At 49.7% G+C, this 27,906-nt stretch overlaps 1 protein-coding gene across 1 annotated transcript; it reads right to left on the minus strand.

The window, feature by feature from the left end:
* Positions 1 to 217: 217 nt before the first annotated feature.
* Positions 218 to 27,428, minus strand: CABLES2 (Cdk5 and Abl enzyme substrate 2). The gene is given in 11 exon segments (XM_075350411.1): positions 218 to 3,557; positions 5,588 to 5,792; positions 5,966 to 6,072; positions 14,435 to 14,470; positions 14,472 to 14,536; positions 20,840 to 20,996; positions 21,894 to 22,002; positions 22,695 to 22,772; positions 22,863 to 22,955; positions 23,388 to 23,459; positions 26,978 to 27,428. Coding segments are annotated over 11 exon segments (1,473 nt in total). The 5' UTR covers positions 27,388 to 27,428; the 3' UTR covers positions 218 to 3,416.
* Positions 27,429 to 27,906: the final 478 nt, after the last annotated feature.

Raw genomic sequence — 27,906 nt, forward strand, 5'->3', positions numbered from 1 at the left:
GAACCGCCCCTACCCCACCCCGCAAAGCGTGTTTCGGACGCATGCGCAGACAGGGCCATTGACTAGAATGGAGCAGACTGTCAGCGTGTGCTCTATTGTACACCGTTTTTGCACATATAAGTTTTCTGCAGGCGGACACCCGAACATATTAGACTACGTCTGGGTGTCCGCCTGCAGAAAACGTATATGTGCAAAAATGGTGCCAGAGAGAGCACACACTGACAGTCTGCTCCATTATAGTCAATGGCCCTGTCGGCGCATGCGTCCGAAACGCTTTACTGGGTGGGGGAGGGGCGGTTTGGACGGAGGCCCCGATGGGACCACTGAACGCAAGTAAAAATGCAATATGAAAAGGGCCTTACTATTTGGCACGCTCAGGTTTTATAATCCTCATTCTCCAAGATCTCTGCTTGCCATCAGTGAATAGGAACATTCCCATCCTGACCATGTCCAGCACAAGTGTAGAGACCCTCCAACATCTCCCTTGTGAGGGACGCCCTCTATAACAATATAATCATCTGCCACTGCAGTAATACACAACAGCAGCCCAAACGCAGAAAGGTACATGAACAATCCTACACTTGTGCGAGGACAGGATTACAATCTCCAGCTGTAAGAGCATGCTGGGAGCTGTAGTTCTGCAACAGCTAGCGAGCGACTGTCACACAATGTCTTCTCCAGGCTACCCTAGTCCTGATTCTACACCTTGCTCTCATTTTGATTGTTTCTTGTGAAGATGTATAACTTCTTGTGCAATTTCTGGTTTCCCATTACCTGGGCAGAAATGAAAACAAGCCTTTGCAGCAAACAGAGAAAGTCTCTTAAACAGAACTAAAGGTGGCTTTACACGCTACGATTTCACTACAGCGATCTCGTTGGGGTCACGGAATTTGTGACGAACATCCGGCCGCTTTAGCGATCTCGTTGTGCGTTACTCCTATGAGCGATTTTGAATCGTCGCAAAAACGTCCAAAATCGCTCATCGGTGACATCCCCCCCTATTCCCAATTATCGTTGCTGATGCTTGGGCGATGTTGTTCGTCGTTCCTGTGGCAGCACACATCGCTATGTGCGACACCGCAGGAATGAGGAACCTCACCTGCGTCCTGGCAGCAATGAGGAAGAAAGGAGGTGGGCGGGATGTTACGTCCCGCTCATCTCCACCCCTCTGCTTTGATTGGGCGGACGCTTAGTGACGTCGATGTGACGCCAAACGAACCGCCCCCTTAGAAAGGAGGCGGTATGCCGGTCACAGCGACGTCGCTATGCAAAGTATGTGTGACGGGGGTGCGCGTTTTTGTGCGCGACAGGCAGTGATATGCCCGTGTCGCACAAACGATGGGGGCGGGAACGCACGCTAGCGAGATCGCAGCGTGTAAAGCGGGCTTAAGGGCTCATGTGTATGAACCACGTGAAATACTGATAGGTCTGTATTATGTACCTGCCATGGTATGGTGCCTCGGAGGTCCTGTAATCTTTAAAAACCAGCGCCTATGGGCAAGAAGACTGTGCCATACAGGATTGCACTCCTGCCATATTAAAGACCTCCGTTTCTATCCTTAATTTCCTGTAGGCACACAGGGTGGCATATTACAGACCTCCAAGTAAAGCTGACCATATCCACTAGTTGGCTGGTGGTTGGCAGCCATCTTCCCCAACACCCATATCTAAAGGATCACTCGCCTGAGCTATACTGTGTACTCCATGTGCCTCCCAACCAAACAAAAATGATCACTGGACATTCCCGCAGCCAGACTCTCTCTCGCTTGCCAGGGAAGAGTTAGGGTATATGCGCACGTTGCGTTCTGCCATGACAAATATTCTGCTGCGTTGTGGATGCAGAATACATGCGCTCTGGATGCTTGCTCTGCCATAGACAGTGGGAAAAGCATCCAAAACGCTCAAAAGTAGTGACATGTTGATTTTTAGAACGCAACGATTTTGTAAAAAAATTTGGCATCCAAAACACTGCGCTTTAAAATGCAACGTGCGCATGGCATTTGCTAAATTCTCAGACTTTGCTGAGAACGCATGCGTTTACACTGCAGTTTAAAACGGTGCATTAACGCATGAAAAAAACGCAACGTGCGCACATAGCCTTAGAGGGTCCATACGCATTAGAGGGAAGGTCGGGCTGAAATCGGTGGCTTCACCTCATCTGTGTATGGTAGAGATTTGGATTTTCCTTTGTGTGGCGATACCACTTGGCGGCTGCTTCCAGTGTACATGATGAATGCACCATAATGGTCTGTGACCCTAATGGAATAAATAATTCACATCCTGATACCAGATCAGGGCACTTCAGGCACGTCTCTTTAAAAAGAAAATATGCATATTACTCTAGGTTTGGTTTTTTATCCTGTTTTGGAATGAGATTACTTGGAAGCTGTAGATATGTGCACTCAGTAATAGAATGCTAGAATGCGCAGTCTCCACGGAGAGCGCCTATTGCCTACGATGTCTGAAGACTTGTTTCTTGGCTCATGTACACTAAAGACATACATATTCAGCATCTTCAAGACGTCAGAGGTTCAAGCATTTTTCCCCCTAAAACAAGACTTCTTCACTCCCCCGTTTTGTCAGAAGCTTCAGTTATTCAGGTTAATGGGAAAGTTGAGCGACAACAAACATGGCATCCTATACAGCTCCAGTGCGAGACTTCCTGACTCCTTGATGACAAAGCACCCTATCACATACACCACCAATGATATCACCATACAGATTTGTCATTCCGGAGTCAGGGGAGCAGACACAGCAGCCATATTGGAAACGGATATAACAAAGAATGAGCAATTTGACACAGGTGGGAGACTGAGCTTTAGGGTGTAATACTCACCCGAATGACCATACTTTGATGAGTACTGATACGTTCCCGACAACGTGTAAATTTGCATTAACATCCTCAATGCCAGAGTGATTTGTGAGAGATTACATAGGCACTGAAGGGTTAATTGTGCTTTTCTTTCTCTAATCCCTCAATTTAACCCCTCCCCCCCCCTTTATTGCCACAATCTCCTTAGTCTTTTGGGGCTTCACATAAAACCTCTTGTATAGGACACATATCCTATTAAGTTTACTCACCCAAATACATAAAAATCTGAATATACAGAGTTAAGTAGGTAAAAAAAAAAAAAAAAAAGGGGAAGAGCGGTTCTACAATGTGCAACTACGCATAGATCGGACATGAATATGAAACTCTGACCCTCTGCCCAAGCAGCCAACGTCCACCTACGACTGTGCTTTTTGCCACGGATCAATAAATCCACTGTAGTAACGTACTGCTCCGCGGCAAGTGAGGGGGAAGAGTCGGACCAGGAGCTCCATAGATTGGTTTCTGAGATTTAGCAGAAGAGAGGAGGTCCCAGACGAATGATTGAACCCTGGAAGGGAGCGCAGCGTCTGTGCCTGGATCCCATCTACTGCTGCTTGGTCAAGCGCCGGTAATGAGGTAATACTTGCGCCTCGGGGAGGTAGAGTGCTAGCTCCATAGCCACTAGCACGGTCAGCTCAAATGCAGCCAGGTCCCGTCTGTTAGATCTAAAGCGTTCTTCTAATTTCTGCAATGTGGATAGAAGGACAAGGTGAGTCACAGAATTCCCCCAAAGCGTATACAGTACATGGAAACACTTGCTCCTGCTGCACATAGTAGTAAGGGTACCATCAAACTTTAGCGACGAAGCAGCGATCTGACCTGGTCAGGATCGCTGCTGCGTCGCTACATTGTCGCTGGTGAGCTGTCAAACAGGCAGATCTCACCAGTGACCAGTGAACAGCCCCCAGCCAGCAACAACGTGCAAGCGACGCTGCGCTTGCACGGAGCCGGCGTCTGGAAGCTGCGGACACTGCTAACCAAGGTAAACATCGGGTATGGTTACCCGATGTTTACCTTAGTTACCAGCGCACACAGCTTAGCTTAGCATGTGCAGGGAGCAGGAGCCGGCACTGGCAGCGTGAGAGCTGCGGAGGCTGGTAACGAAGGTAAATATCGGGTAACCACCTTGGTTACCCGATGTTTACCTTGGTTACAGCTCACCGCAGGCTGTCAGACGCCGGCTCCTGCTCCCTGCACATTCAGGATTGTTGCTCTCTCGCTGTCACACACAGCGATGTGTGCTTATCAGCGGGAGAGCAACAATAAAAAAACGAACCAGCACTGTGTGTAACGAGCAGCGATCTCACAGCAGGGGCCAGATCGCTGCTCAGTGTCATACACAGCGAGATCGCTAATGAGGTCACAAAAAACGTGACTCAGCAGCGATCTCAGTAGCGATCTCGCTGTGTGTGAAGTACCCCTAAGACGATTGACCAGGAAAGCAAATAGGAGCTGAAATCTAATAGATTGGAAAAGCAATACAACTAAATAACTTTCTTAGACGGCTTGTCCCAATGGCACACTTATCACATAGGAATGCTGGAATATATGGGGCCAATTCAAGCAAATTGTCTACCAGAACCTGTGGACAGGGCTACAGAGGTGGTACAAAAGGACCTGGCAGTGTGATGCTTTAGGTCAGTAGTTACAGCAATACCATCCTTGTATAGCTTTTTATTATTTAATAGCTTAAAATAAAATGTTTGCATTGTGCTACAGTTTTCTGGGATCCATAACTTATTTTTATATCAATGGAGACATTTGAGGGTTTTTTTTCCTCCATGGGAAGGTGTAGCTTTTATCAGTGTCACTTGGGGGAGGCATACAATGTTTTGATTGCTTTACATTACATATGAGGGAATGGGAAGGAAGACATTGGTACGGTGTTGAGGAAAGAGTGGGTGACAAACATCCAAGAAAAATCCAGCAATCCCAAATGAGAAAAAAAAAATTCCAAAACTTTCCCATTTCAAAATTCCATAATTAGGACTCCATTAAAAGGAAAACCTGACGCGTTTCGGATCCATCAGATCCTTACTCATATCCGACATGAGATATGAGTTAGGATCTGATGGATCCGAAACAAGTCATCCGTTTCCTTTTTAATGGAGTCCTAACTATGGAAGTTAAAAATGTGAAATAAAAATTTGGAATTTATCGTTTGGGATTGCTGGATTTTTTTGGATTCCGTCTTCTGGTGACCAGCTGGACTCTGATCTGTGCATCCCTTTCTCTATACCAGGAATTGCAGATGATGGTGGAGTGGCTAAGTATTTTTTTTTGTTTTTTGGGTGACAAACATGCTTTCATTTTCTTTAGTCCATGATTCTGTGTGAGCTAAATAAAGCAATAGTTCAATATCACAAAACACAGTACCAATAATGATCTCCTGTGTAGCCCACCATAGAGCTGTTCTTCACAGGAACACTACAATGGCTGCCATAGCAACCCATCAGCATCCAAGTAGCAGGGATGGAGGCCCGATTGACACTTGAAAAGGACATCCCTTCCAGGATAGGGCTAGAGACTGACAGTGGCAGTGAAGTGGTTACAGAGTAGTAAGTCGGCGCAAGCTCCATACCCCGGCACCCTCGCCATGACAGAATTGTATACCATGGAGCTGCAAGCTGATCTTCCAGATTCTCAAGAAAGACAGCACAATGGCACAGAACAGTCTGCCACGTGCCTAGAGCCCAGTGTGGACTTAACACTTACATCTAGAAGATGCTTCAGCTCGGGCTTCTTAAAGTCGCTGCTGATTTTGGCGGCTAGCAGCACACAGGCTCCGGCACACAGTTTCCGGTTCTGCTTGTTCACTCTCCCTTGTAGGACCAGCTTCTCGAAGTAAACATATGACATGGCAACTGTGACTGGCTCCATGTTACACTCGTGTGCCACGTTCCTCATTTCACGTTTCAAGCTGTTGACAGAATGTGGGGGGGAAAAAAAAAAAAAAAAAAAAAAGGAGTCAGGAAGGATATCAAGTGAAGGGAGGACAGCTGCCCAACGTGATACATGACCATAAGGGACCACCAAGAAAACATTCATTCATTGGCAATCCCAAGGAGCTCACAATCCAATCTGCCGCCTCACCTTCTGATCTTGCTCAGAGTCAGCTTTACGTGAGGAAACTTCTCCTTGAACATCTCATTCATGTCTTTTTTCAAGTCACAGGGTTTCACATATTCAATAACGGTTGTCTGGAAAAAGAGGACACATTTAATACCTCTAGATATGGGATAGATAACCCTCTTTAGTGTGTGTACTAATGGGAGTGATTTGTGGCATGTGGTAAAAATTAGGGTTTCATGACATGCAGTAATATACAGTGGGTACAGAAAGTATTCAGAATTTTTCACTGTTTCATTGCAGCCATTTGGAAAATTCAAAAAAAGGTCATTTTTTTCTCATTAATGTACACTTTGCACCTCATCTTGACAGAAAAAAAAAAAGAAAAAAAAAAAAGCAGAAATTTTTGCAAATGTATTAAACAAGAAAAACTGAGATATCACATGGTCATAAGTATTCAGACCCTTTGCTCAGTATTGAGTAGAAGCCCCCTTTTGAGCTAGTACAGCCATGAGTCTTCTTGGGAGTGATGCACCAAGATTTTCACACCTGGATTTGGGGATCCTCTGCCATTCTTCCTTGCAGATCCTCTCCAGTTCGGTCAGGTTGGATGGTGAATGTTGCTGGACAGTCATTTTCAGGTCTCTCCAGAGATGCTCAATTGGGTTTAGGTCAGGCTCTGGCTGGGCGGTCAAGAATGGTCACATTTGTTCTGAAGCCACTCCTTTGTTATTTTACCTGTGTTCTTAGAGTCATTCTCTTGTTGGAAGGTGAACCTTTGGCCAAGTCAGAGGTGCAGAGCACTCTGGAAGAGGTTTTCTTCCAGGATATCTCTGTTGTTGGACGCATTCATCTTTCCTTCAATTGCAACCAGTCATCTTGTCCCTGCAGCTGAAAAATACCCTCATAGCATGATGCTGCCACCACCATGTTTCACTGTTGGGATTGTATTGGGCAGGTGATTAGCAGTGCCTGGTTTTCTCCACACGTACCACTTAGAATTATTACCAAAAAGTTCTATTTTCATCTCATCAGACCAGAGAATCTTATTTCTCATAGTCTGAGTCCTTCATGTGTTTTTTTGCAAACTATGCGGGTTTTCATATGTCTTGCATTGAGGAGAGGCTTCCGTCGGGCCACTCTGCCATAAAGGCCCAACTGGTGGAGGGCTGCAGTGATAGTTGACTTTGTGGAACTTTCTCACATCTTCCTACTGCATCTCATGAGCTCAGCCACAGTGATCTTGGGGTTCTTCTTTACCTCTCCCACCAAGGCTCTTCTCCCACGACTGCTCAGTTTGGCTGGACGGCCAGGTCTAGGAAGAGTTCTGGTGGTCCCAAAACTTCATCCATATAAAAGGGAAAAGATCACCAGGATTTTTGTGTATATATATATATATAACCTAAAGCCAGGCTGATTCTCTACATACCTTTAGTGGTCAGCTCTGATGTATAAGTTTTGAAATCAAAGAAAGATTATAAATTCGGCAGCTTCTTGAGTGACAGAAGCAGAGGATCCAATAATATCTCTGGGGGTATGCATAGTTATCCCCTCCCTCTTATGCTAATTCTAAGTATTATACAATCGACCTAGCAGGACCTGTGGGGAGGTCATACCCATGTGGCCAGAAGGGGCGGGTCCTCAGCCAACAAAACTGATATCAGAAAGCAACATTTTTCTTTTGGCTGAGGCCCCGCCCCTTCTGGTCACATGGGTATGACCTCCCCACAGGTCCTGCTAGGTCGATGGTAAAATACATATGCTAACTAACCGGGGGAGCGGATAACTATGCATACCCCCCAGATATTATCTGATCCTCAGCTGCTGTCACTCAAGAAGCTGCTGATTTTATAAACTTTTTCTTTGATTTCAAAACCTAAACAATTGAGCTGACCTCAAAGTATGTACAGGCTCAGCCTGATAGCGCCAGTATAGCACTAACTTTAGGTTCTATACGAAAATCCTGGTGATTAGTTCCACTTACGAATTATGGAGGCCACTGTGCTCTTAGGAATCTTGAGTACTGCAGAAATTCTTTTGTAACCTTGGCCAGATCTGTGCCTTGCCATAATTCTCTCTCTGAGTTCCTTTGACCTCATGACTCATTTTGTGTAACATGCATTGTGAGGTCTTATATAGACAGGTGTGCGCCTTTCTAAATCAAGTGAAAAGGTTTTGGTACAGTGTTAGCCAGTTGAAAAATTATTGAATGTTCTCAGTGAGAGGAACAAAATTATAATCTTGTAATACCTTTTAATGGCTAACTAAAATAAAATATTTTAGTTAGCCATTAAAAGGTATCACAAGATTATAATTTTGTTCCTCTCACTGAGAACATTCAATAATTTCTAAATCAAGTCCTATCAGTTTAATTAAACACAGCTGGACTCCAATGAAGGGGTAGAACCATCTCAAGGAGGATCACAAGCAATTGGACAGCATGTGAGTTAAATATGAGTGTCTGAGCAAAGGGTCTGAATACTTATGACCATGTGATATTTCAGTTTTTCTTGCTTAACCCCTTAACGACCTTGGACGTACTGAGTACGTCATGGTCACATGGTGCTAAACGACCCATGACGTACTCAGTACATCCTGGCGAAATCGCGGTCCCGGAGCCCCGGGGAGTGAAATTTGTTTACCTAAACGGTGGATTCGGGAAGGAGGGGACCTCTGCCTGACCTCAGGAGGGGTGGTGCCTCCTTCCCGAACCTACAGAGGCTGTGATTGGCTGACGAACGCCGCTCAGCCAATTACAGTCACTGTAATGTGTCAGCCATTGAAAATGGCTAACACATTGCAATCCAGCCATAATCAGTGCTGCTGTAGCACTGATGACTGGCTGGAGCTGGGTGAACTTTGTTTCACCCGCCCCCAGCTCTGATTGGAGAGACCGGCCTTGTGACCGATCTCTCCCAATCACTGTGGATCTTGTGCCGGTGACCTGTATGTGACCGCTACCCTCAGCTTCACTCCGTCCGTGAAAGCTGATGAGAGCGGTCGCTGCAGGTGCCCATCGGTAAGTTATAGCCCCCCCCCGATCCACCGCTGCCCCCCGCCGATCCACCGCTGCTCCCCCGCTGCTCCCTGCCGATCCACCGCTGCTCCCCCCCGATCCACCGCTGCTCCCCGCCGATCCACCGCTGCTGTCCCTGCCCGCCACGCCGCTGTTCCCGCCGCTGTCCCTGCCCGCCGATCCACCGCTGCTGCCCGCCGATCCACCGCTGCTGCCCGCCACGCCGCTGTTCCTGCCGCTGTCCCTGCCCGCCACGCCGCTTTACACGCCGCTGTCCCTGCCCGCCACGCCGCTTTACACGCCGCTGTCCCTGCCCGCCGATCCACCGCTGCTCCCCGCCGATCCACCGCTGCTGTCCCTGCTTGCCACGCCGCTGTTCCCGCCGCTGTCCCTGCCCGCCGATCCACCGCTGCTGCCTGCCGATCCACCGCTGCTGCCCGCCACGCCGCTGTCCCTGGCCGCCACGCCGCTTTACACGCTGCTGTCCCTGCCGCCACCGTCCCCTTTCAGTCGCACCCACCTTTTTCAGCCGCCGTTGCACCCGATCGGCCGCCGCCTCCATCGGCTGCCACTGCACCTAATCGGCTGCCCCCCTCCATGTGCTGCCTCCCCTCCCCCCCTCCCCTCCATGTGCTGCCTCCCCTCCCCTCCATGTGCTGCCTCCCCTCCCCCCCTCCCCTCCATGTGCTGCCTTCCCCCCCTCCATGTGCTGCCTTCCCCCCTCCATGTGCTGCCTTCCCCCCCTCCATGTGCTGCCTTCCCCCCCTCCATGTGCTGCCTTCCCCCCCTCCATGTGCTGCCTTCCCCCCCTCCATGTGCTGCCTTCCCCCCCTCCATGTGCTGCCTTCCCCCCCTCCATGTGCTGCCTTCCCCCCCTCCATGTGCTGCCTCCCCTCCTCCATGTGCTGCCTCCCCCCCTCCATGTGCTGCCTCCCCCCCTCCATGTGCTGCCTCCCCCCCTCCATGTGCTGCCTCCCCCCCTCCATGTGCTGCCTCCCCTCCATGTGCTGCCTCCCCCCTCCCTCCATGTGCCATCGCTCTCTCCCATCAGACTCTGCCCCCCTCCCTGATCTGCTGCCTGCTCTCTCCCATCCTTTTCACCCTCCTTCATCTGCTGCCTCTTTTGTCTGCTGTGATCCTGCTGCCTAGATCCATCCTGTAAGGTAGCTATCCCCAATCTCACCTCCCACCCCCCCATCCTCCGCCGCTCCTCCATTCGCTGCGCCCTTTCCCATCCTCCATCCGCTGCGCCTTTTCTCATCTGCCGCTCCTCCATCCGCTGCGCCTTCTCTCATCTGCCGCTCCTCCATCCGCTGCGCCTTTTCTCATCTGCCGCTCCTCCATCCGCTGCGCCCTTTCTCATCTGCCGCTCCTCCATCCGCTGCGCCCTTTCTCATCTGCCGCTCCTGCATCCGCTGCGCCCTCTCATCTGCCGCCCCTCCATCCGCTGCCGCGCCCTCTTGCATCGCATTATCCAGCGCAGTTGCTCGCTTCCAGACAGGAGCAGATGATGCGATGCAAGACTCGTGCATAATGGCAGGCACTCATTTTTTTTTTCTGACGGCCGTCTTTATTTCGCCAAACTAATATTTTTTTGTATTTTCTCTTTCTTTCTAGATTTTCCTTGTTCATCAGAGACACAAACACACACATACACTAAATAAAGTATTTTTTTTCTCACACACACACAAACACCAAATAAAGTTTTTGTACACACACCACACATACAATGTCCCGATCCCAGAGACGTTATTCAGATGAGGAGGCATATGCCTTTGTTGCCTCCGAGCCTGATAGCGAGGGAGATGACCCCACATTCCTCTGTTCCTCCCAAGCCGATTCCTCCTCCAGTGACGAAGGACCACCGCGAAGACGTCGTAGGACGAGGTATCAGTCACGGCCCAGGGGAGAAGAGCCGGAGCCCAGGGGAGAAGAGCCGGAGCCCAGGGGAGAAGAGCCGGAGCCCAGGGGAGAAGAGCCGGAGCCCAGGGGAGAAGAGCCGGAGCCCAGGGGAGAAGAGCCGGAGCCCAGGGGAGAAGACTCGGAGCAGAGCGTGAGTGAACCCCAGCCCAGCACTAGTGCTAGGGACCCCCAACCTAGCGCTAGTGACCGGGTATGGACCCCAGTCCCTGAAAACTTTGCACCACAGATTCCTGAGTTTCTTCCCCAACCAGGAATCCAGTTTGATGCTACAAACCTTGGAGCAATAGACTTTTTCAAAGTCTATTTCTCTGAAGAGTTTGTCAGTCTCATGGTGGTGCAAACGAATCTCAACGCCCAACGATTTTTGGCCCAAAATGCTAACTCAGCATTTTCTAGCTGGACCCCGACGGATTCAGTAGAAATGTTGAAGTATTGGGGTCTCACTCTTCACATGGGGCTGGTGAAGAAGCCACAACTTCGCCAATATTGGAGTGTTAATATTTTATACAACACTCCAGTATTTGGCATGGTTATGACCCGTAAGCGTTTTGAGGCCATGCACAAATTTTTACATTTTAGGGACAATGCGGACAGTCTTCCCCGCGATGACCCGAATTTTGACAGACTGTTCAAAATTCGTCCGGTCATCGAACACTTCAAAAGTAAGTTTGCTGAAGTGTATGTTCCCCAGAGGGAAATTTGTGTGGATGAATCCCTCATCCACTTCAAGGGGAGACTGAAGTTTCGCCAGTACCTGCCCAGTAAAAGGGCAAGATACGGCATTTAAACTCTATAAGTTGTGCGAGAGTACCTCAGGGTACACTCACAACTTTAGAGTTTACGAAGGGAAGGACACGCGGATCCAACCCCCAGAATGCCCACCTACTCTGGGGGTGAGTGGGAAAATTGTGTGGGATTTGATCCACCCACTGCTTGATAAAAGGTTATCACCTGTATGTTGATAATTTTTATACAAGCGTCCCACTCTTCCAATCCCTCTCTTCCAGAGGTACCGCAGCTTGCGGTACTGTCCGGAAAAATCAGAGGGGCCTCCCTGTGACGCTAATTGGGCAGCTGCCTCCCAAGAGGTGAGAGTAGAGCCCAATGTAGCGGACAACATGGTTGTTGTCAAGTTCAAGGACAGAAGGGATGTCCCTTTTCTTGACCACAATTCATGGTCCCGGCCCCACAGCCATCAGTGTTCGAGGTACCTCGGCACAGGTTCGCAAACCGGACTGTGCCTTGGGGTACAACAAACATATGGGAGGAGTTGATCTTTCCGATCAAGTCCTCCAGCCCTATAATGCCATGCGGAAGGTGAAGTGTGGTATAAGAAGCTGGCTGTGCACATCGTGCAGATGGCACTGTACAATGCTTTCGTGCTCTCACGAGGTGCAGGCCAGACCAACACCTTCCTTCAGTTCCAGGAAGTCGTCATCAAGACCTTGATGTTTGGAAGAGAAGAAGCAGCTGTCCCTAGCAACTCTGGAACTGCAAGTGCCCGCATGGTACCAGGGCAACATTTTCCTGGTGAGGTACCGCAAACCACCGGAAGAGGAAGATCTCAGAAAAGGTGCCGGGTGTGCTATAGCAGGGGGGTGAGGAAGGACACAGTGTTTCAATGCGACACTTGTCCCGATAAACCTGGACTTTGTGTGATAAACTGCTTCAAAGTTTATCACTCATCCGGGTACTAAACTCATCCGGGTACTAAATTAACATGTGCCATCCCAACATTCCTTCATAACACACAAAACGACGTACAACACATAGACGGGGGACCTTCTGTACGCTACATAACGGGGATGGGGGGGGGGGGAAATCTTCCATAAGCCACATAATCGGGGGGGGGGGGACATTCCGTACGTCACATAGACGGGGGGGGAACATGATGTACGCCACATAACGGGGGGGGGGGGGGGTGTCTTCCATAAGCCACATAGAGGGGGGAGGGGGATCTCCATAAGCCCACATAGAGGGGGGAGGGGGGGGGGATCTTCCATAAGCCACATAGACGGGGGGGGGGGGGACCTGATGTATACACCACACAACACAGACGGGGGAGGACCTGACGTACACTACTCAGCACACACATGACGGCCTGATGTACCGTACACAAATATACCACACTATGAAATTGACATACAGGTCCCTGCTAATGTACAGCACTCCTTCCCTTTGGAGCCCTGCCGTGCGCCCAAACAGTGGTCTGCTGCCACATATGAGGTATCAGCATACTCAGGACAAATTGCCCCAACAAATTTTGCAGTCTATTTTATCCTGTTACCACCTGTAAAATTTAAAAAATTGAGCCAAAAATAACATTTTTTGTGGAAAAAACAGTATTTTTTGTTTTTAACGGCTCAATGTATGAAGCACGTGAGGGTTCAAAGTGCTCATTACCCATCTAGATTTATGCCATGGGGGTATAGTTTCCAAAATGAGGCCACTTGTGGGGGAGCTCCATTGTTTAGGCACCTCAGGGGGTCTCCAAACACAACATGCATCCACTAACTATTCCAGACAATTTGCGTTTGAAAGTCAAATGACGCTTCTTGCCTTCTGAGCCCTGCCGTGCGCCCAAACAATTGATTTCCACCACATAAAAGATATCGGTGTACTCAGGAGAACACTAATTTTATGGAGCATTTTTTCCTGATACCCTGTGAAAATGCTAAATTTTATGGCTAAAGTAACATTTTTGTGTAAAAAAGTTAAAATTTTCATTTTTTCTTTCTACATTGATTTGGTTGCTGTGAAGCTCCTAAAGGGTTAATAAACTTCTTAGGATGTGGTTTTGAGCAGAGTGAGGGGTGCAGATTTTAGAATGGGGTCACTTTTGGGTATTTTCTGTCACCTAGGCCTCTCAAGTCACTCCAAATGTGATGTGGTACCTAAAAAATTTTTTTTTTGTAAGTTTTGTTGGAAAAATGAAAAATTGCTGATGAACTTGAACCCTTCTAACTCCTAACGAAATTTTTTTTTTTCCGAAAATTGCGCTGATGTAAAGCAGACAAGTGGGAAATGTTATTTAGTAACTATTTTGTGTGACATATCTCTCACATTTATGGCATAAAATTTCAAATTTTGAAAATTGCAAAATTTTCGAAATTTTCACAAATAAACGCAAAACATATCGGCTAAATTTACACTGACATAAAGTATAATATGTCACGAAAAAACAATGTCAGAATCGCCAGGATCCGTTGAAGTGTTGCAGAGTTATAACCTGTCAAAGTGACACTGGTCAAAATTGCAAAAAATGGCCGGGTCTTTAAGGTGAAAACAGGCTGGGGGCCTGAAGGGGTTTATAAATTTGCAAAAATTACTATATTGGGTTTTTTTTTCTGTCAAGATGGGGTGGGGCAACGTGGTACATTAGAAAAAAAAATAATGAACATTTTAGAATTTCCAAATGGCTGCAATGAAATAAATAAAAATTTAATGGAGTCTGAACACTTTCCGTATCCACTGTATGTGGTATGAACCACAATACTACAAGCATCAGACAGATCCTGAAGTGCAGACATGAAAGGGCAAAATATTAAGATTACCATATAGGAAGCAAAGATGAGAACCCGCTTGTGTTTATCCACATGGCCACTGAGGATCATCCAGGATATCAGGATTGTATTCAATATTTTCCAAGTCTATGCCTACAATAACAGATGAAGAAAAAAATTTGAGGAAAAAAAACCCCCAAACCATTGAGCATGGGGGAATACGCTATAGGGATTAAAAAAATAAATAAATAAAAAAAATTACCAAGTCATGCATTAACAATTTTTTCAGGCATTTTGGGAGCGTACCTAGTCTAAATTGACATAAAAAAAAAGAAGGGAATTTTGTTTACTTACCGTAAATTCCTTTTCTTCTAGCTCCAATTGGGAGACCCAGACAATTGGGTGTATAGGCTATGCCTCCGGAGGCCGCACAAAGTATTACACTAAAAGTGTAAAGCCCCTCCCCTTCTGCCTATACACCCCCCGTGCTCCCACGGGCTCCTCAGTTTTGGTTGCAAAAGCAAGAAGGAGGAAAAAATTATAACTGGTTTAAGTAAATTCAATCCGAAGGAATATCGGAGAACTGAAACCATTCACATGAACAACATGTGTACACAAAAAACAGGGGCGGGTGCTGGGTCTTCCCAATTGGAGCTAGAAGAAAAGGAATTTACGGTAAGTAAACAAAATTCCCTTCTTTGTCGCTCCATTGGGAGACCCCAGACAATTGGGACGTCCAAAAGCAGTCCTTGGGTGGGTAAATAATACCTCATAATAGAGCCGTAACGGCTCCGTCCTACAGGTGGGCAACCGCCGCCTGAAGGACTCGCCTACCTAGGCTGGCATCCGCCGAAGCATAGGTATGCACCTGATAGGTGTTTCGTGAAAGTGTGCAGGCTCGACCAGGTAGCCGCCTGACACACCTGCTGAGCCGTAGCCTGGTGCCTCAAAGCCAGGACGCACCCCACGGCTCTGGTAGAATGGGCCTTCAGCCCTGAGGGAACCGGAAGCCCAGCAGAACGGTAAGCTTCGAGAATTGGTTCCTTGATCCACCGAGCCAGGTTGATTTGGAAGCCTGTGATCCTTTACGCTGGCCAGCGACAAGGACAAAGAGTGCATCCGAGCGGCGCAGGGGCGCCGTACGAGAAATGTAGAGTCTGAGTGCTCTCACCAGATCTAACAAGTGCAAATCCTTTTCACATTGGTGAATTGGATGAGGGCAAAAAGAGGGTAAGGAGATATCCTGATTGAGATGAAAAGGGGATACCACCTTAGGTAGAAATTCCGGACCGGACGCAGAAACCACCTTGTCCTGGTGAAACACCAGGAAAGGGGCTTTGCATGACAATGCTGCTAGCTCAGACACTCTCGAAGTGAAGTGACTGCTACTAGGAAAACCACTTCTGCGAAAGGCGTGCGAGAGAAATTCCCTTATTGGCTCGAACGGTGGTTTCTGAAGAACCATCAGCACCCTGTTCAGATCCCAGGGTTCCCAACGGACGTTTGTAAGGAGGGACGATGTGACAAACCCCCCCTGCAGGAACGTGCGTACCCTGTGGAAGTCTGGCCAAGCGCTTCTGAAAAACACAGAGAGCGCAGAGGACTTGTCCCTTAAGGGAGCCAAGCGACAAACCCTTTTCCAATCCGGACTGAAGAAAGGACAGAAAAGTGGGCAAGGCAAATGGCCAGAGAGAGAAAACCCTGATCAGAGCACCATGACAGGAATATTTTCCACGTCCTGTGGTAGATCTTGGCAGACGTTGGTTTCCTAGCCTGTCTCATAGTGGCAATGACCTCTTGAGATAATCCTGAAGACGCTAAGATCAGGACTCAATGGCCACACAGTCAGGTTGGAGGGCCGCAGAATTCAGATGGAAAAACGGCCCTTGAGACAGCAAGTCTGGTCGGTCTGGTAGTGCCCACGGTTGGCCGACCGTGAGATGCCACAGATCCGGGTACCACGACCTCCTCGGGCCAGTCTGGAGCGACGAGGATGGCGCGGCGGCAGTCGGCCCTGAGTCTTGCGTAACACTCTGGGCAACAGTGCCAGCGGAGGAAACACATAAGGGAGTTGAAACTGCGACCAATCCTGAACTAAGGCGTCTGCCGCCAGAGCTCTGTGATCGTGAGAACGTGCCATGAATGCCGTGACCTTGTTGTTGTGCCGGGACGCCATTAGGTCGACGTCCGGCATCCCCCAGGCGGCAACATATCTCCTGAAACACGTCCGGGCGAACGGACCATTCCCCTGCGTCCATGCCCTGGTGACTGAGAAAATCTGCCTTCCCAGTTTTCCACGCCCGGGATGTGAACTGCGGAGATGGTGGAGGCCGTGGCTTCCACCCACATCAAAATCCGCCGGACTTCCTGGAAGGCTTGCCGACTGCGTGTTCCTCCTTGGTGGTTGATGTACAGCCACCGCTGTGGAGTTGTCCGACTGAATTCGGATCTGCTTGCCTTCCAGCCACTGCTGGAACGCTTTTAGGGCTAGATACACTGCCCTGATCTCCAGAACATTGATCTGAAGTGAGGACTCTTGCCGAGTCCACGTACCCTGAGCCCTGTGGTGGAGAAAAACTGCTCCCCACCCTGACAGACTCGCGTCCGTCGTGACCACCGCCCAGGATGGGGGTAGGAAGGATTTCCCCTTCGATAATGAAGTGGGATGAAGCCACCACCGAAGGGAAGCTTTGGTTGCCTGAGAGAGGGAGACGTTCCTGTCGAGGGACGTCGGCTTCCTGTCCCATTTGCGTAGGATGTCCCATTGAAGAGGACGCAGGTGAAACTGCGCGAAAGAGACTGCCTCCATTGCTGCCACCATCTTCCCCAGGAAGTGCATGAGGCGCCTCAAGGGGTGTGACTGACCTTGAAGGAGAGATTGCACCCCCGTCTGTAGTGAACGCTGCTTGTTCAGCGGAAGCTTCACTATCGCTGAGAGGGTATGAAACTCCATGCCAAGATATGTCATCGATTGGGCCGGTGTCAGATTTGACTTTGGAAAATTGATGATCCACCCGAAACTCTGGAGAGTCTCCAGAGTAGCGGTGAGGCTGTGCTGGCATGCCTCTTGAGAGGGAGCCTTGACCAGCAGATCGACTAAGTAAGGGATCACCGAGTGACCCCGAGAGTGGAGGACCGCAACTACTGCAGCCATGACCTTGGTGAAAACCCGTGGGGCTGTCGCCAGGCCGAACGGCAGTGCCACGAACTGAAGGTGTTCGTCTCCTATGGCGAAGCGCAGGAAGCGCTGATGCTCTGGAGCAATCGGTACGTGGAGATAAGCATCTTTGATATCGATCGATGCAAGGAAATCTCCTTGGGACATTGAGGCGATGACGGAGCGGAGGGATTCCATCCGGAACCGCCTGGTCTTTACGTGTTTGTTGAGCAGTTTTAGGTCCAGGACAGGACGGAAAGACCCGTCCTTCTTTGGAACCACAAACAGGTTGGAGTAAAAACCGTGACCCTGTTGCTGAAGAGGAACAGGGACCACCACTCCTTCTGCCTTCAGAGTGCCCAGCGCCTGCAGAAGAGCATCGGCTCACTCAGGAGGCGGAGATGTTTTGAAAAATCGAGTCGGAGGACGAGAGTTGAACTCTATCCTGTAACCGTGAGACAGAATGTCTCTCACCCAACGGTCTTTTACCTGTGGCAGCCAGGTGTCGGAAAAGCGGGAGAGCCTGCCACCGACCGAGGATGCGATGTGAGGAGGCCGTAAGTCATGAGGAAGCCGCCTTGGTAGTGGCACCTCCGGCGGTCTTTTTAGGGCGTGACTTAGACCGCCATGGATCGGAGTTCCTCTGATCCTTCTGAGGCCTTTTGGACGAGGAGAATTGGGACCTGCCCGCACCCCGAAAGGACCGAAACCTCGACTGTCCCCTCCTCTGTTGGGGTAATTTTGGTTTGGCCTGGGGTAAGGATGTTTCCTTTCCCTTGGATTGTTTGATGATTTCATCCAGCCTCTCACCAAACAAACGGTCGCCAGAAATTGGCAAACCGGTTAAGCACTTTTTGGAAGCCGAATCTGCCTTCCATTCCCGTAGCCACAAGGCCCTGCGCGTATTGCCACCGAATTGTCGGCTGCAACCGCCGTACGGCTCGCAGAGTCCAGGACAGCATTAATAGCGTAGGACGCAAATGCCGACGTTAGAGAGGTTATGGACGCCACTTGCGGCGCAGACGTACGTGTGAGTGCGTCAATTTGCGCCTGACCCGCTGAAATAGCTTGGAGTGCCCATACGGCTGCGAATGCTGGAGCAAAAGACGCGCCGATAGCTTCATAGATGGATTTCAACCAGAGCTCCATCTGTCAGTGGCATCCTTGAGCGAAGCCCCATCTTCAACTGCAACTATGGATCTAGCCGCCAGTCTGGAGATTGGAGGATCCACCTTGGGACACTGAGTCCAGCCCTTGACCACGTCAGGGGGGAAGGGATAACGTGTATCCTTAAGGCGCTTGGAAAAACGCTTATCTGGACAAACTCTGTTTCTGGACTGCTTCTCTGAAGTCGGAGTGGTCCAGAAACATACTCGTTGTACGCTTGGGGAACCTGAAACGGAATTTCTCCTGCTGAGAGGCTGACTCCTCCACTGGAGGAGCCGAGGGAGAAATATCCAACATTTGATTTATGGACGCGATAAGATCATTCACTATGGCGTAACCATCAGGAGTATCAAGGTTGAGAGCGGCCTCAGGATCAGAATCCTGATCAGCTACCTCCGGGTCATCATACAGAGAGTCCTCCCTCTGAGACCCTGAACAATGTGATGAGGTCGAGGGGATTTCCCAGCGAGCTCGCTTAGGCGGTCTGGGGCTGCGGTCCGTCAGAGACCTCACCCCGGGATCTATGAGACACCCCGGGGGAACATTGTTGTCCCAACTGAGGGGAACCAGGGGGCAATGATTCCACAGTGCCCATGGTCTGAGATACCGGTCTGGACTGCAAAGCTTCTAGAATCTTAGCCATAGTCTCAAAGTCTTTCAGTAAAAACTGTAAACTCCGTCCCTGTCACCTGGACAGTGTTAGCAGGTGGTTCCCCCTGGCCCCCCCTTAGCAGAGGCTCCGGCTGAGTAAGTGCCACAGGGGCCGAGCAGTGCACACAATGAGGGTCAGTGGAACCTGCCGGTAGCGAGGTCGTACATGCGGCGCAGGCAGCATAGTAAGCCTGTGTTTTGGCACCCCTGCTTCTTGTGGGCGCCATGCTGTTGTCTCCCCTGAGCAACACAATAGGGTATATAGCCAGAACTAAACCGTGCACCATACAGTGTAAAGAATAGCCTATAAACATATAACCTATAATTACACTTCTGCACAAGTGGGGCCAGCACCTCAGGTGCTGCTTACCGGCTGCGTAAAGCGGTTGTGTGGCCACCAGAATCCCTGCCTGGGTCTCCCAGAGCTTGTCTCCCCTCTGCAGCGTCAGAGGAGCTGACAGGAATGGCTGCCGGCGTCCTGAGGAGAGGAGGGAGCCGTGGGCGTGACCCAGAAAGTGCGGGAACTGGTGCCCCACTGTGCACAGTGAGGGGAGTGGAGTATGCAAAGCATGCTCCAGCCCTCAGTGCTGCCGTCCTGCACAGCGTCCCGCCCTTCCCCTGACTGGCAGGCCTGGGGGCAGGAAGAAAAAGAGACTAGGCCGCAAAAGCCGGGGACTCGAGTTATAAGCGCGGCCGCCGTATAAGCGCGGTCGGCGCGGAAGGCCCCGGCGCACTAACAGTCCCAGCCGCGCCACAGTAATAACAATGGTAGCGGCGGTCAGCGTGGTAGTCCCCATACACTAACACACTCAGCGACGCTGCAGTGTGTAATGGCACAAACGCGGTCAGCGCCGCGGTCCCCGGTGCACTAGCACACCCAGCAATGCTGGAGTGTTGCTGTGCGCGGTCCCCACGGGGACACAGAGTACCTCAAAGTAGCAGGGCCATGTCCCTGAACGATACTTGGCTCCTATCCAGCAGAGTCCTCAGGAGCTGTGGATGGAGCACGGTCTCAGTGCCTTGAGACCGATTAGGATCCCACTTCACCCAGAGCCCTAAGGGGGATGGGGAAGGAAAACAGCATGTGGGCTCCAGCCTCCGTACCCGCAATGGATACCTCAACCTTAACAACACCGCCGACAAGAGTGGGGTGAGAAGGGAGCATGCTGGGGGCCCTGTTAAGGGCCCTCTTTTCTTCCATCCGACATAGTCAGCAGCTGCTGCTGACTAAGCTGTGGAGCTTATGCGTGCATGTCTGCCTCCTTCGCACAAAGCAAAAAACTGAGGAGCCCGTGGGAGCACGGGGGGTGTATAGGCAGAAGGGGAGGGGCTTTACACTTTTAGTGTAATACTTTGTGCGGCCTCCGGAGGCATAGCCTATACACCCAATTGTCTGGGTCTCCCAATGGAGCGACAAAGAAAACCTGCTGGTGCACATACACTAATAAGTTCTGTAGGCACGTAAACCCAAAGACATTTACCAAGGTCACCTCCTGAGGAGACTGGAATAAACCGTGTGTTGGAGAAGTTTCGTTTGGAAGGGTCATGGATAACCGGCTTGATCTGTGATGGCTGGCCGTCTTCTTTTTGGCTGACAAGGGCGTTTGTAGGATATAAAAACTTTGCATAAGAAACAACCTGGAGAAAGGACATAAAAAAAGAGCAGAAGTATGGAGGAAGACATAAGCCGCACAGCACTATAGACACACAGCTGCATTTAAGGGATTAAGATCACATGGATTTGTCATAAAGGTATAGTACATCCAGCATGTAGTCATGCTTATATACAATGATAGAGTCAAGAAAATATCTGCAGGTTCATTAACGTTATATTGCCAGCAGCACGTCCTAGATTGGCTATGCTGGGCTTTATACAGATAAGCAGTGCAAGGTATGTCAGGTAGCCACTCATCCTGATAAATGCAGAGCTGCACATTTTACTTTATGGTTGCTGTTTTGGATTTGACCAATTCCCTGATTGTTAGATTGTGTAGCGGATACCCCACGTTAGCAGTGACTACAGATTGAACAAGCAATATTTGGCACTAGAAATTAGCAGTTTGATTGGCTCTACCATAGCATCAATTCCTTTGTGTGCTCAGCCTTCTCAGTGCCTCAGATGCATATTTGTAACCGCAACATCATGACTAGGTGTGAAGCAAAATCACGGGGTCTGGTAAGAAGCAGAGGTGCCGAGGATGACGGGTACAGAACCGAAGATCCCCTACCACAGAGGGCTGGACGCCGGACCAGGGAAGCAAGAATCAAATTGCTCTGCTCTCCCTAACTGAAGTCAAATCGGCTGATTATGGAGCAGCTCCGGAACATCTATGGCTAATGGGCAAGAAGGGTCCCAATCACATGACAAAATGTGACAACTCACATTGATATTTCGGATTACTGCAAGGAGCAGAGGTCAGTGTCCTGCAGCGCTCCAGAGATAATGAAACTGAAAGTCCCAGGTTCATGTCAAAGCATGTTGGGAATTGTAGTTTCACAATAGTTAATGAAACTGGCAATCTGTGGCCCTCTTACCTCCCCCTCGGCCCCTAGTTCCACTCCTTCCATTCCAAATGTTGGGTCTGTGGTGGAGATACCTCCCCCGGATGGGTGTCGCTGCTTTGTCCCTTCCACTCGCAGTTCACTGTGTAACAGAAGCAGAAAACAACGACATCAGACCACGAGCAGCTGACATCGGCGGACAGCATCAGAGGACGGCAGCGCTCCTGCAATGTTCCCCATTAGCTGCCTGCCATCAGCAGAGATCCTGTGTGGGGTCTGACAGTGCAGCTCCTTTATTGGGGACAATACAGTCTCCACTGCCATAGACATCTCCCTTTCCTTCCTGCTCTTCCACTAATTATGCACAGGACACAATACACAGAAGCCAAAGTTTAATTATCAATGGGTCTCAGATACACACATAATAGGAAAAAGCCACGAGGAACAGGTAAAGGTTTAGTTTTGGTCATATTAATCTATACAAAAATCAGAGAGCGCCAGTCCATTAGTGTGTGTGTGTGTGTGTGTGTGTGTGTGTGTGTGTGTGTGTGTGTGTGTTCAACAGTGAAGGTGAGGGGCACATTGTCCTCAACATTATCAACATATTCCTCTCCTGAAATCCTCTGTGCTGCACCAGGCCCTTTTCTCTGCATACAGGCATTCCGTGCCTTACTTGGCTGACTTATTATTCAGGGCAGGACTAATAATATGGCTGTATGACTATTGCCCCCTTGATTTTCATGGCTACCTTGAGGACCTCTGACAACCAAACAATGGTGGCAGCACGGGCTTTAATATACAATTCCTGTATATAGACAAAAATAAAAATGTTACCTCATCCGCAGACTCTCCCCATATGGAAGAATGGAGAATGCAGCGCACAGGGATCTCTTGGCACAAATCAGGACTATTCTGGGAAAACAAGAGGGTACAGATTACAGATGATATTGGAGTCTTCTATATGCCAGGGCTGCAGCCATCAGTGCCCATTATAGCACCTACCTGCTGCTGCGGGTGTCATACTGCCTCATGCTCTTGATGAAGTGTGTCTTCTTCAGGACGGACGGTTGGGGTGACTCTGGGACATTTTTGGACCTGCAATGTGATAAGGAAACATCATAAGCTGCAGTGGCCGAATGCACCGGTTGGTGTAATAGTGACATTAGGGAGCGTTAATAGAGGAGAGCAAAGATCTGCAGGTAAGCACAGCGGTAACCACAGCCTTATATACAAAAATCAGCAAACAGCAGCATTACACAGGGCAAAAAATAAAACGCCCCGCTCGCCAGGCAGTGTTATCAGCAGCCCGTTCTCAATGCAAGCTCTTCAGAGAAGCTCATGACAACACTGCCTGGCATGAAAGTACTGGCGGCAGCACCATCCTGTGAGGAAAAGGGATTAAGGAGGAAAACACTGAGAAAAGTGTCATTAGAAGGGAAGAATAGACAGAAATATTAGTGCGATGTTATGGGGAAGGACATTCATTAGTCGTGTTAGGTGGTAGGAGACTTGTGCCAGCGGCAATACCTCTGCACGGGTGTAAACTCTGCAATATCCTCTAGGATCTCTAGGGAGCAGCGCTGAGACAGGTGACGACGTCTGCAAGATGGAAGAAATTATCAGAACAAGGGGCACGGCTGGCTGAATGGCACAGAGATCCTTACAGGAGCAGACCCCAATACCACCACCTCCTGTGTCATGGCCATAAAATGCTTTACTGTAAACTAGAAAATGCTTAAAGGGATTGTCAACCCCTTTTGAGTCCACGTTTTCCTGGGTTAAATAATAAAGCTTATACTCCTCTCCCATACTTGCACCATTCCAGCGGTGTTCAGGCTCACGGTGCTGGAGATCACATGGGGTTGTAAGGTCATGAGAGTCCTGCGTCCAATCAGCACCGGCTTCATTTCTCCTCTCTTTCAGACCAAACGGGCAAGCCACAGGAAGGGAGTGCAGAGCTCGCTTCCTGTTGATTAACTTAACTTGATTGGTCCGAAGGCGGGGAGACAGATGCCGGCACTGATTGGACGCAGGTCTCGCGTGACGTCACAACCCCACGTAAGCCCTGGCACCGTGAGCCTGAATACCGCCGGTAAGGGAGGGGAGTAAACTATTTTACCTGGGGAAACATGTAGAATCAGAAGGGGTTGTCCTAGTAGTGGACAACCCCTTTAGGCATCATTCGCCTGACTATTCTGCTTAGGACCTCAGCGATCTCCAGACTTCGTCCTGAATCTGCCCTTTTTCATTTACACCTGGCGAGTATACTGTGCTCTGCCAGCTCACTCCACCGCCCAGCAGCCAAACTGTGGACACAACCCTGAAGACAACGTTGCAAGTAAAGATCCCAGTTTACGGTATAATGGGTGAAGGTTAGAGTGCCTCTTGGATCAACTATGCGAAATGGACTGTGCATCTCAAGCCCCTTTAAGAGTGGCCAGGTTTCCATGTACAGCTCACCATTACACAGTCAGTACTTTCTTACAAGGAGACAGAGAAGCAGTACTATCTGTGCAAACACCATTGACACATGGGTGACTCTGCTAGTCACGGTGCATCTAGGCAGCAGATAAGGTCACATGAAAAGAATAGCACGTCCTCCACAGGCATAATGCCCATGACCTGTGCTCTGCAGCGGATACCATCTATTTCCAGGGTTCAGGGATGAGGAGAATCAGCACTTGAGCCATCATGGTGTATTAACCAAGAGATTGAGGACAGCAAATCTGGAGATTAGCTCATGCTCCAAACTCTTCCTACCCTGCAAGTTACGATCTGTATAAACCTGCTATACGCTGAGCAATGTGCCCGATCTGCACAAGTAGGATTTATCCAAAACAGCAACAAACAGGTGATATGCAAAACAAAATATTACAGATGTCCTTCTCCAGGGCGGGAAATCGCATAAGGGACTATCCCTGGTTGTCAACTATTACTATGTAACATTAGATGAGAAGGGATTTAAGGGGGGTATCCAAGATTAGAAAAACATGGCTGCTGTCTTCCAAAAGCAGTGCCCCATCTGTCCACAGGTTGTGTGTGGTATTGCAGCTCAGTCTCAAACACTTCTATAGAGCCAAGCTACCACAACAACCTGTGAACAGGAGGGGCGCTGCTTCTGGAAGAGAAGACATGTTTTTCTAACAATTGACAAGTCCTTTAAATCAAACGGTGCAGAAATAGGTCAAAACTGCAGAGGCTGCATGTGGTTACTCTAGTATACAGGATCGTGTAAGGTCCGTCCAGATCACTGATCACAAGTCAGGCATGAGAGAGCGGCTGGGGCATCAGCTGATGGCTGGAGGAATAGCGGTCACACAGATATACAGTCTACCCGACTTCCTGTATACCCATGTAGATCACATCGTCGGGGCTGTCCTAAAAGGCCCAGAAACCCTGCCCAAGTCCTCCATACAGCCCGCAGGGAGAAGCTCGAATAGAGACACTTTGAATGTGTGTGTGTGCGCCACATGCAACACAGGGACATTGGTCCCAAATTATTAATTGTTTTCACCAGTTTTCTAGCATAAAACACTTAGCATGGATGGGACAGACCATGGCGGAACCTTCTCCAGAAATGTCCTCCAGCCAGCGAGTAGAATACATTTCAGCTGGAAGTGCACAGCATTTATAGGAGGCCCCCAACTCATTAGGGTGCATGCACATCTTACTCACCCATCACCAAGACTGGCGTGTACAACATTGATCCTAACTTCGGCCCCCAGTGCTTACTTATGGTGCACGACCTCATTTTTTTTAATTTATTTTAAAACAGAGGTGTGAATGTGGCCCAAGACCGATGTTGCGCTTGAATGCAGCAGAGTCCACTCCATACAACGCAGGTGCCAGATGTGTTGCACAGATGGAGCAAACCACTAAATGGTGAAGGCACCCATCGTAGCAGATTAATGGGCGTTGTCAGTGAAAACACTTGTTCATTGGTGGCCAGTCTACTACCAGGACAACAGTGATTGGGAGATCAGGATTTTTATCTTTATTGCAAATTGATGCAGCAGGTTAGAGGCTCGACCGCGCCATCAATCATTCCCTATGGGGATACTGGAAACAGCCAAGTGCAGAGCTCAGCTGCCCCCTAGGCAATGAGATGAGCCTGTACATGGCCACTCCAGTCTAATCCTGTTCTTCCATCAGTGCAGGTCCCTGTAGTCGGACACCCGCTGATCAATATCCTGTGGATAAGCAGGGGCGGAACGATGGTGGACGCAGTGGCCTGTGAAAGAAGGGGCCCACCAACACCTATTTATGCTGGATGTGCATCAGAGGACACACTTTCAGCAGAAGGGTAATGCGGCACAGAGACGAGCTGGGTCCCTAACTGCAATAGACGCCGCCGACCAATCAGAACCTGGCAACTGACGTCGGTGAGCCTGTCACGTGGCAGTGACGTCGTATGCTGCCAGAGTCTAGGACACCTGTCAGCTGCTGGCCTATCCACTGGCTATGGAGGATGTCACATGTCGTGGGAACAGGGAAAGGGTCCTGGAAAGACAACATTATGTGAAGGGGCCCATAACAGGGGGGCGGACATTATTACAGGAAGAGGAACATAACGGGGGAGGGACGACATTACGGGAAGGGGTCCATAACGGGAGGGTGGGGGGGATACAGAACATTATTACAGGAAGGGGCCCATAACTGGGGGGAATACATATTATTACGGGAAGGGGCCCATAACAAGGGGGGGGGGGTAAAACATTATTTTGGGAAGGGGCCCATAGTGGTGGGGACATTATTACAGGAAGGGACTAAGACAGACAACATAACATGGAAGGCTAACACATAGGTCTTTATAGAACCTAGAACACTGCAAGAGCCCATACATTTGCGCATCATGCAGGGGGGGCTCAGGTGTGTCTGTATGATGGGGGGTAAATAGCGCCACTTGTGAACCCCATCCCCTTCCTCCAGCATCCTATATCTAATAGGATATGGCTATCAAAGTGCAAAAAGTGAAGGAGTTTCCTGTTAGGCTCTGTATATAATAAGAATTAGTGCCCAGCACGTGACTCCTGAGATGGAGTTCCCCTTTAATCAGAGGGGGTCCCTTGGAGGCGTGTGACGTGGCCGGGATTCCCGGGGGCGTGTCCTGCTCTCACCTTTGTTTCTCGGCGCTGGGGCCGCCGCTGCCCTGGAATAGCCCGAGGGTGGAGGGCACGGTCCTGGCAGCCGGGGTGCCGCTCTTCCCCTCCGGCACAGGAGAGTCCCGGGGCAGCACGATCCGGGGGCCGTTAGTCGGGAGGAGCCGGGGTGATGGGGTGAGCGGCGTCTGTGAGGCGGGTGGCGGCTCCAGCACCTCCCGGGTCGGGGCCGGCTCCCATGTCGGCTGCGGTGCGGGACACAGGGGCCGTCCGTCCAAGGAGATATTATTGAGGAAGAAGAGGGCGGCCTGCCTGCGGCGGGAGTCACTGCCCCGCTTCCTTCTCTGTGGTACGTGGCCATGTGACAACTCTCCAGAGCGGCCTCCGGGGCCTGTCACACCGGGAGAGCCGCAGGTCGCCGCGGCCATTCTCTAAGTAAGGCCCCGGACCGGAGAACGGCCAGTCTGCCGCTGCCCCGCCCACTCTAGTACCCTATAGGTTGGTGCTATGGTAATAACAACAACCTAGCGTAGTGATTGGAAGAAACGCCTGTCAGTCACATTCGTATAGAAATAGGCGGGGAGGTCACATGTTACCTGAGGGCAAACGTCTGTAAATGTGATGACGTCAGTAATTCGGCTCATTAGTATTGTAATTTATTCAATAAGTGGGCGGGGCTGGTCCCGGAAGTTCTGTTTAGTAATGAGTAAAGTGGACAGTACTACAGTCAGACGCTGCCTTCATTTCCTGCCCGAATTATTCTGCAATCTGCAATAGCACTGCTTTAATTTAAAGGAATCTTTTATTTTTCTTATAAAAACACAATACATTTTTGGGGTTGTTTACTAGATGGACAACCCCTTCTCAATCCATACGTAGTCCTTTTGAAAATAATGACACACCTCTGGTGTTTGTGCTGTTCCAGCAGTGTAGGCTCCCGCGGTGTT

Source organism: Anomaloglossus baeobatrachus, chromosome 5 (assembly GCF_048569485.1).
Source record: "Anomaloglossus baeobatrachus isolate aAnoBae1 chromosome 5, aAnoBae1.hap1, whole genome shotgun sequence".
NCBI lineage: Eukaryota > Metazoa > Chordata > Amphibia > Anura > Aromobatidae > Anomaloglossus > Anomaloglossus baeobatrachus.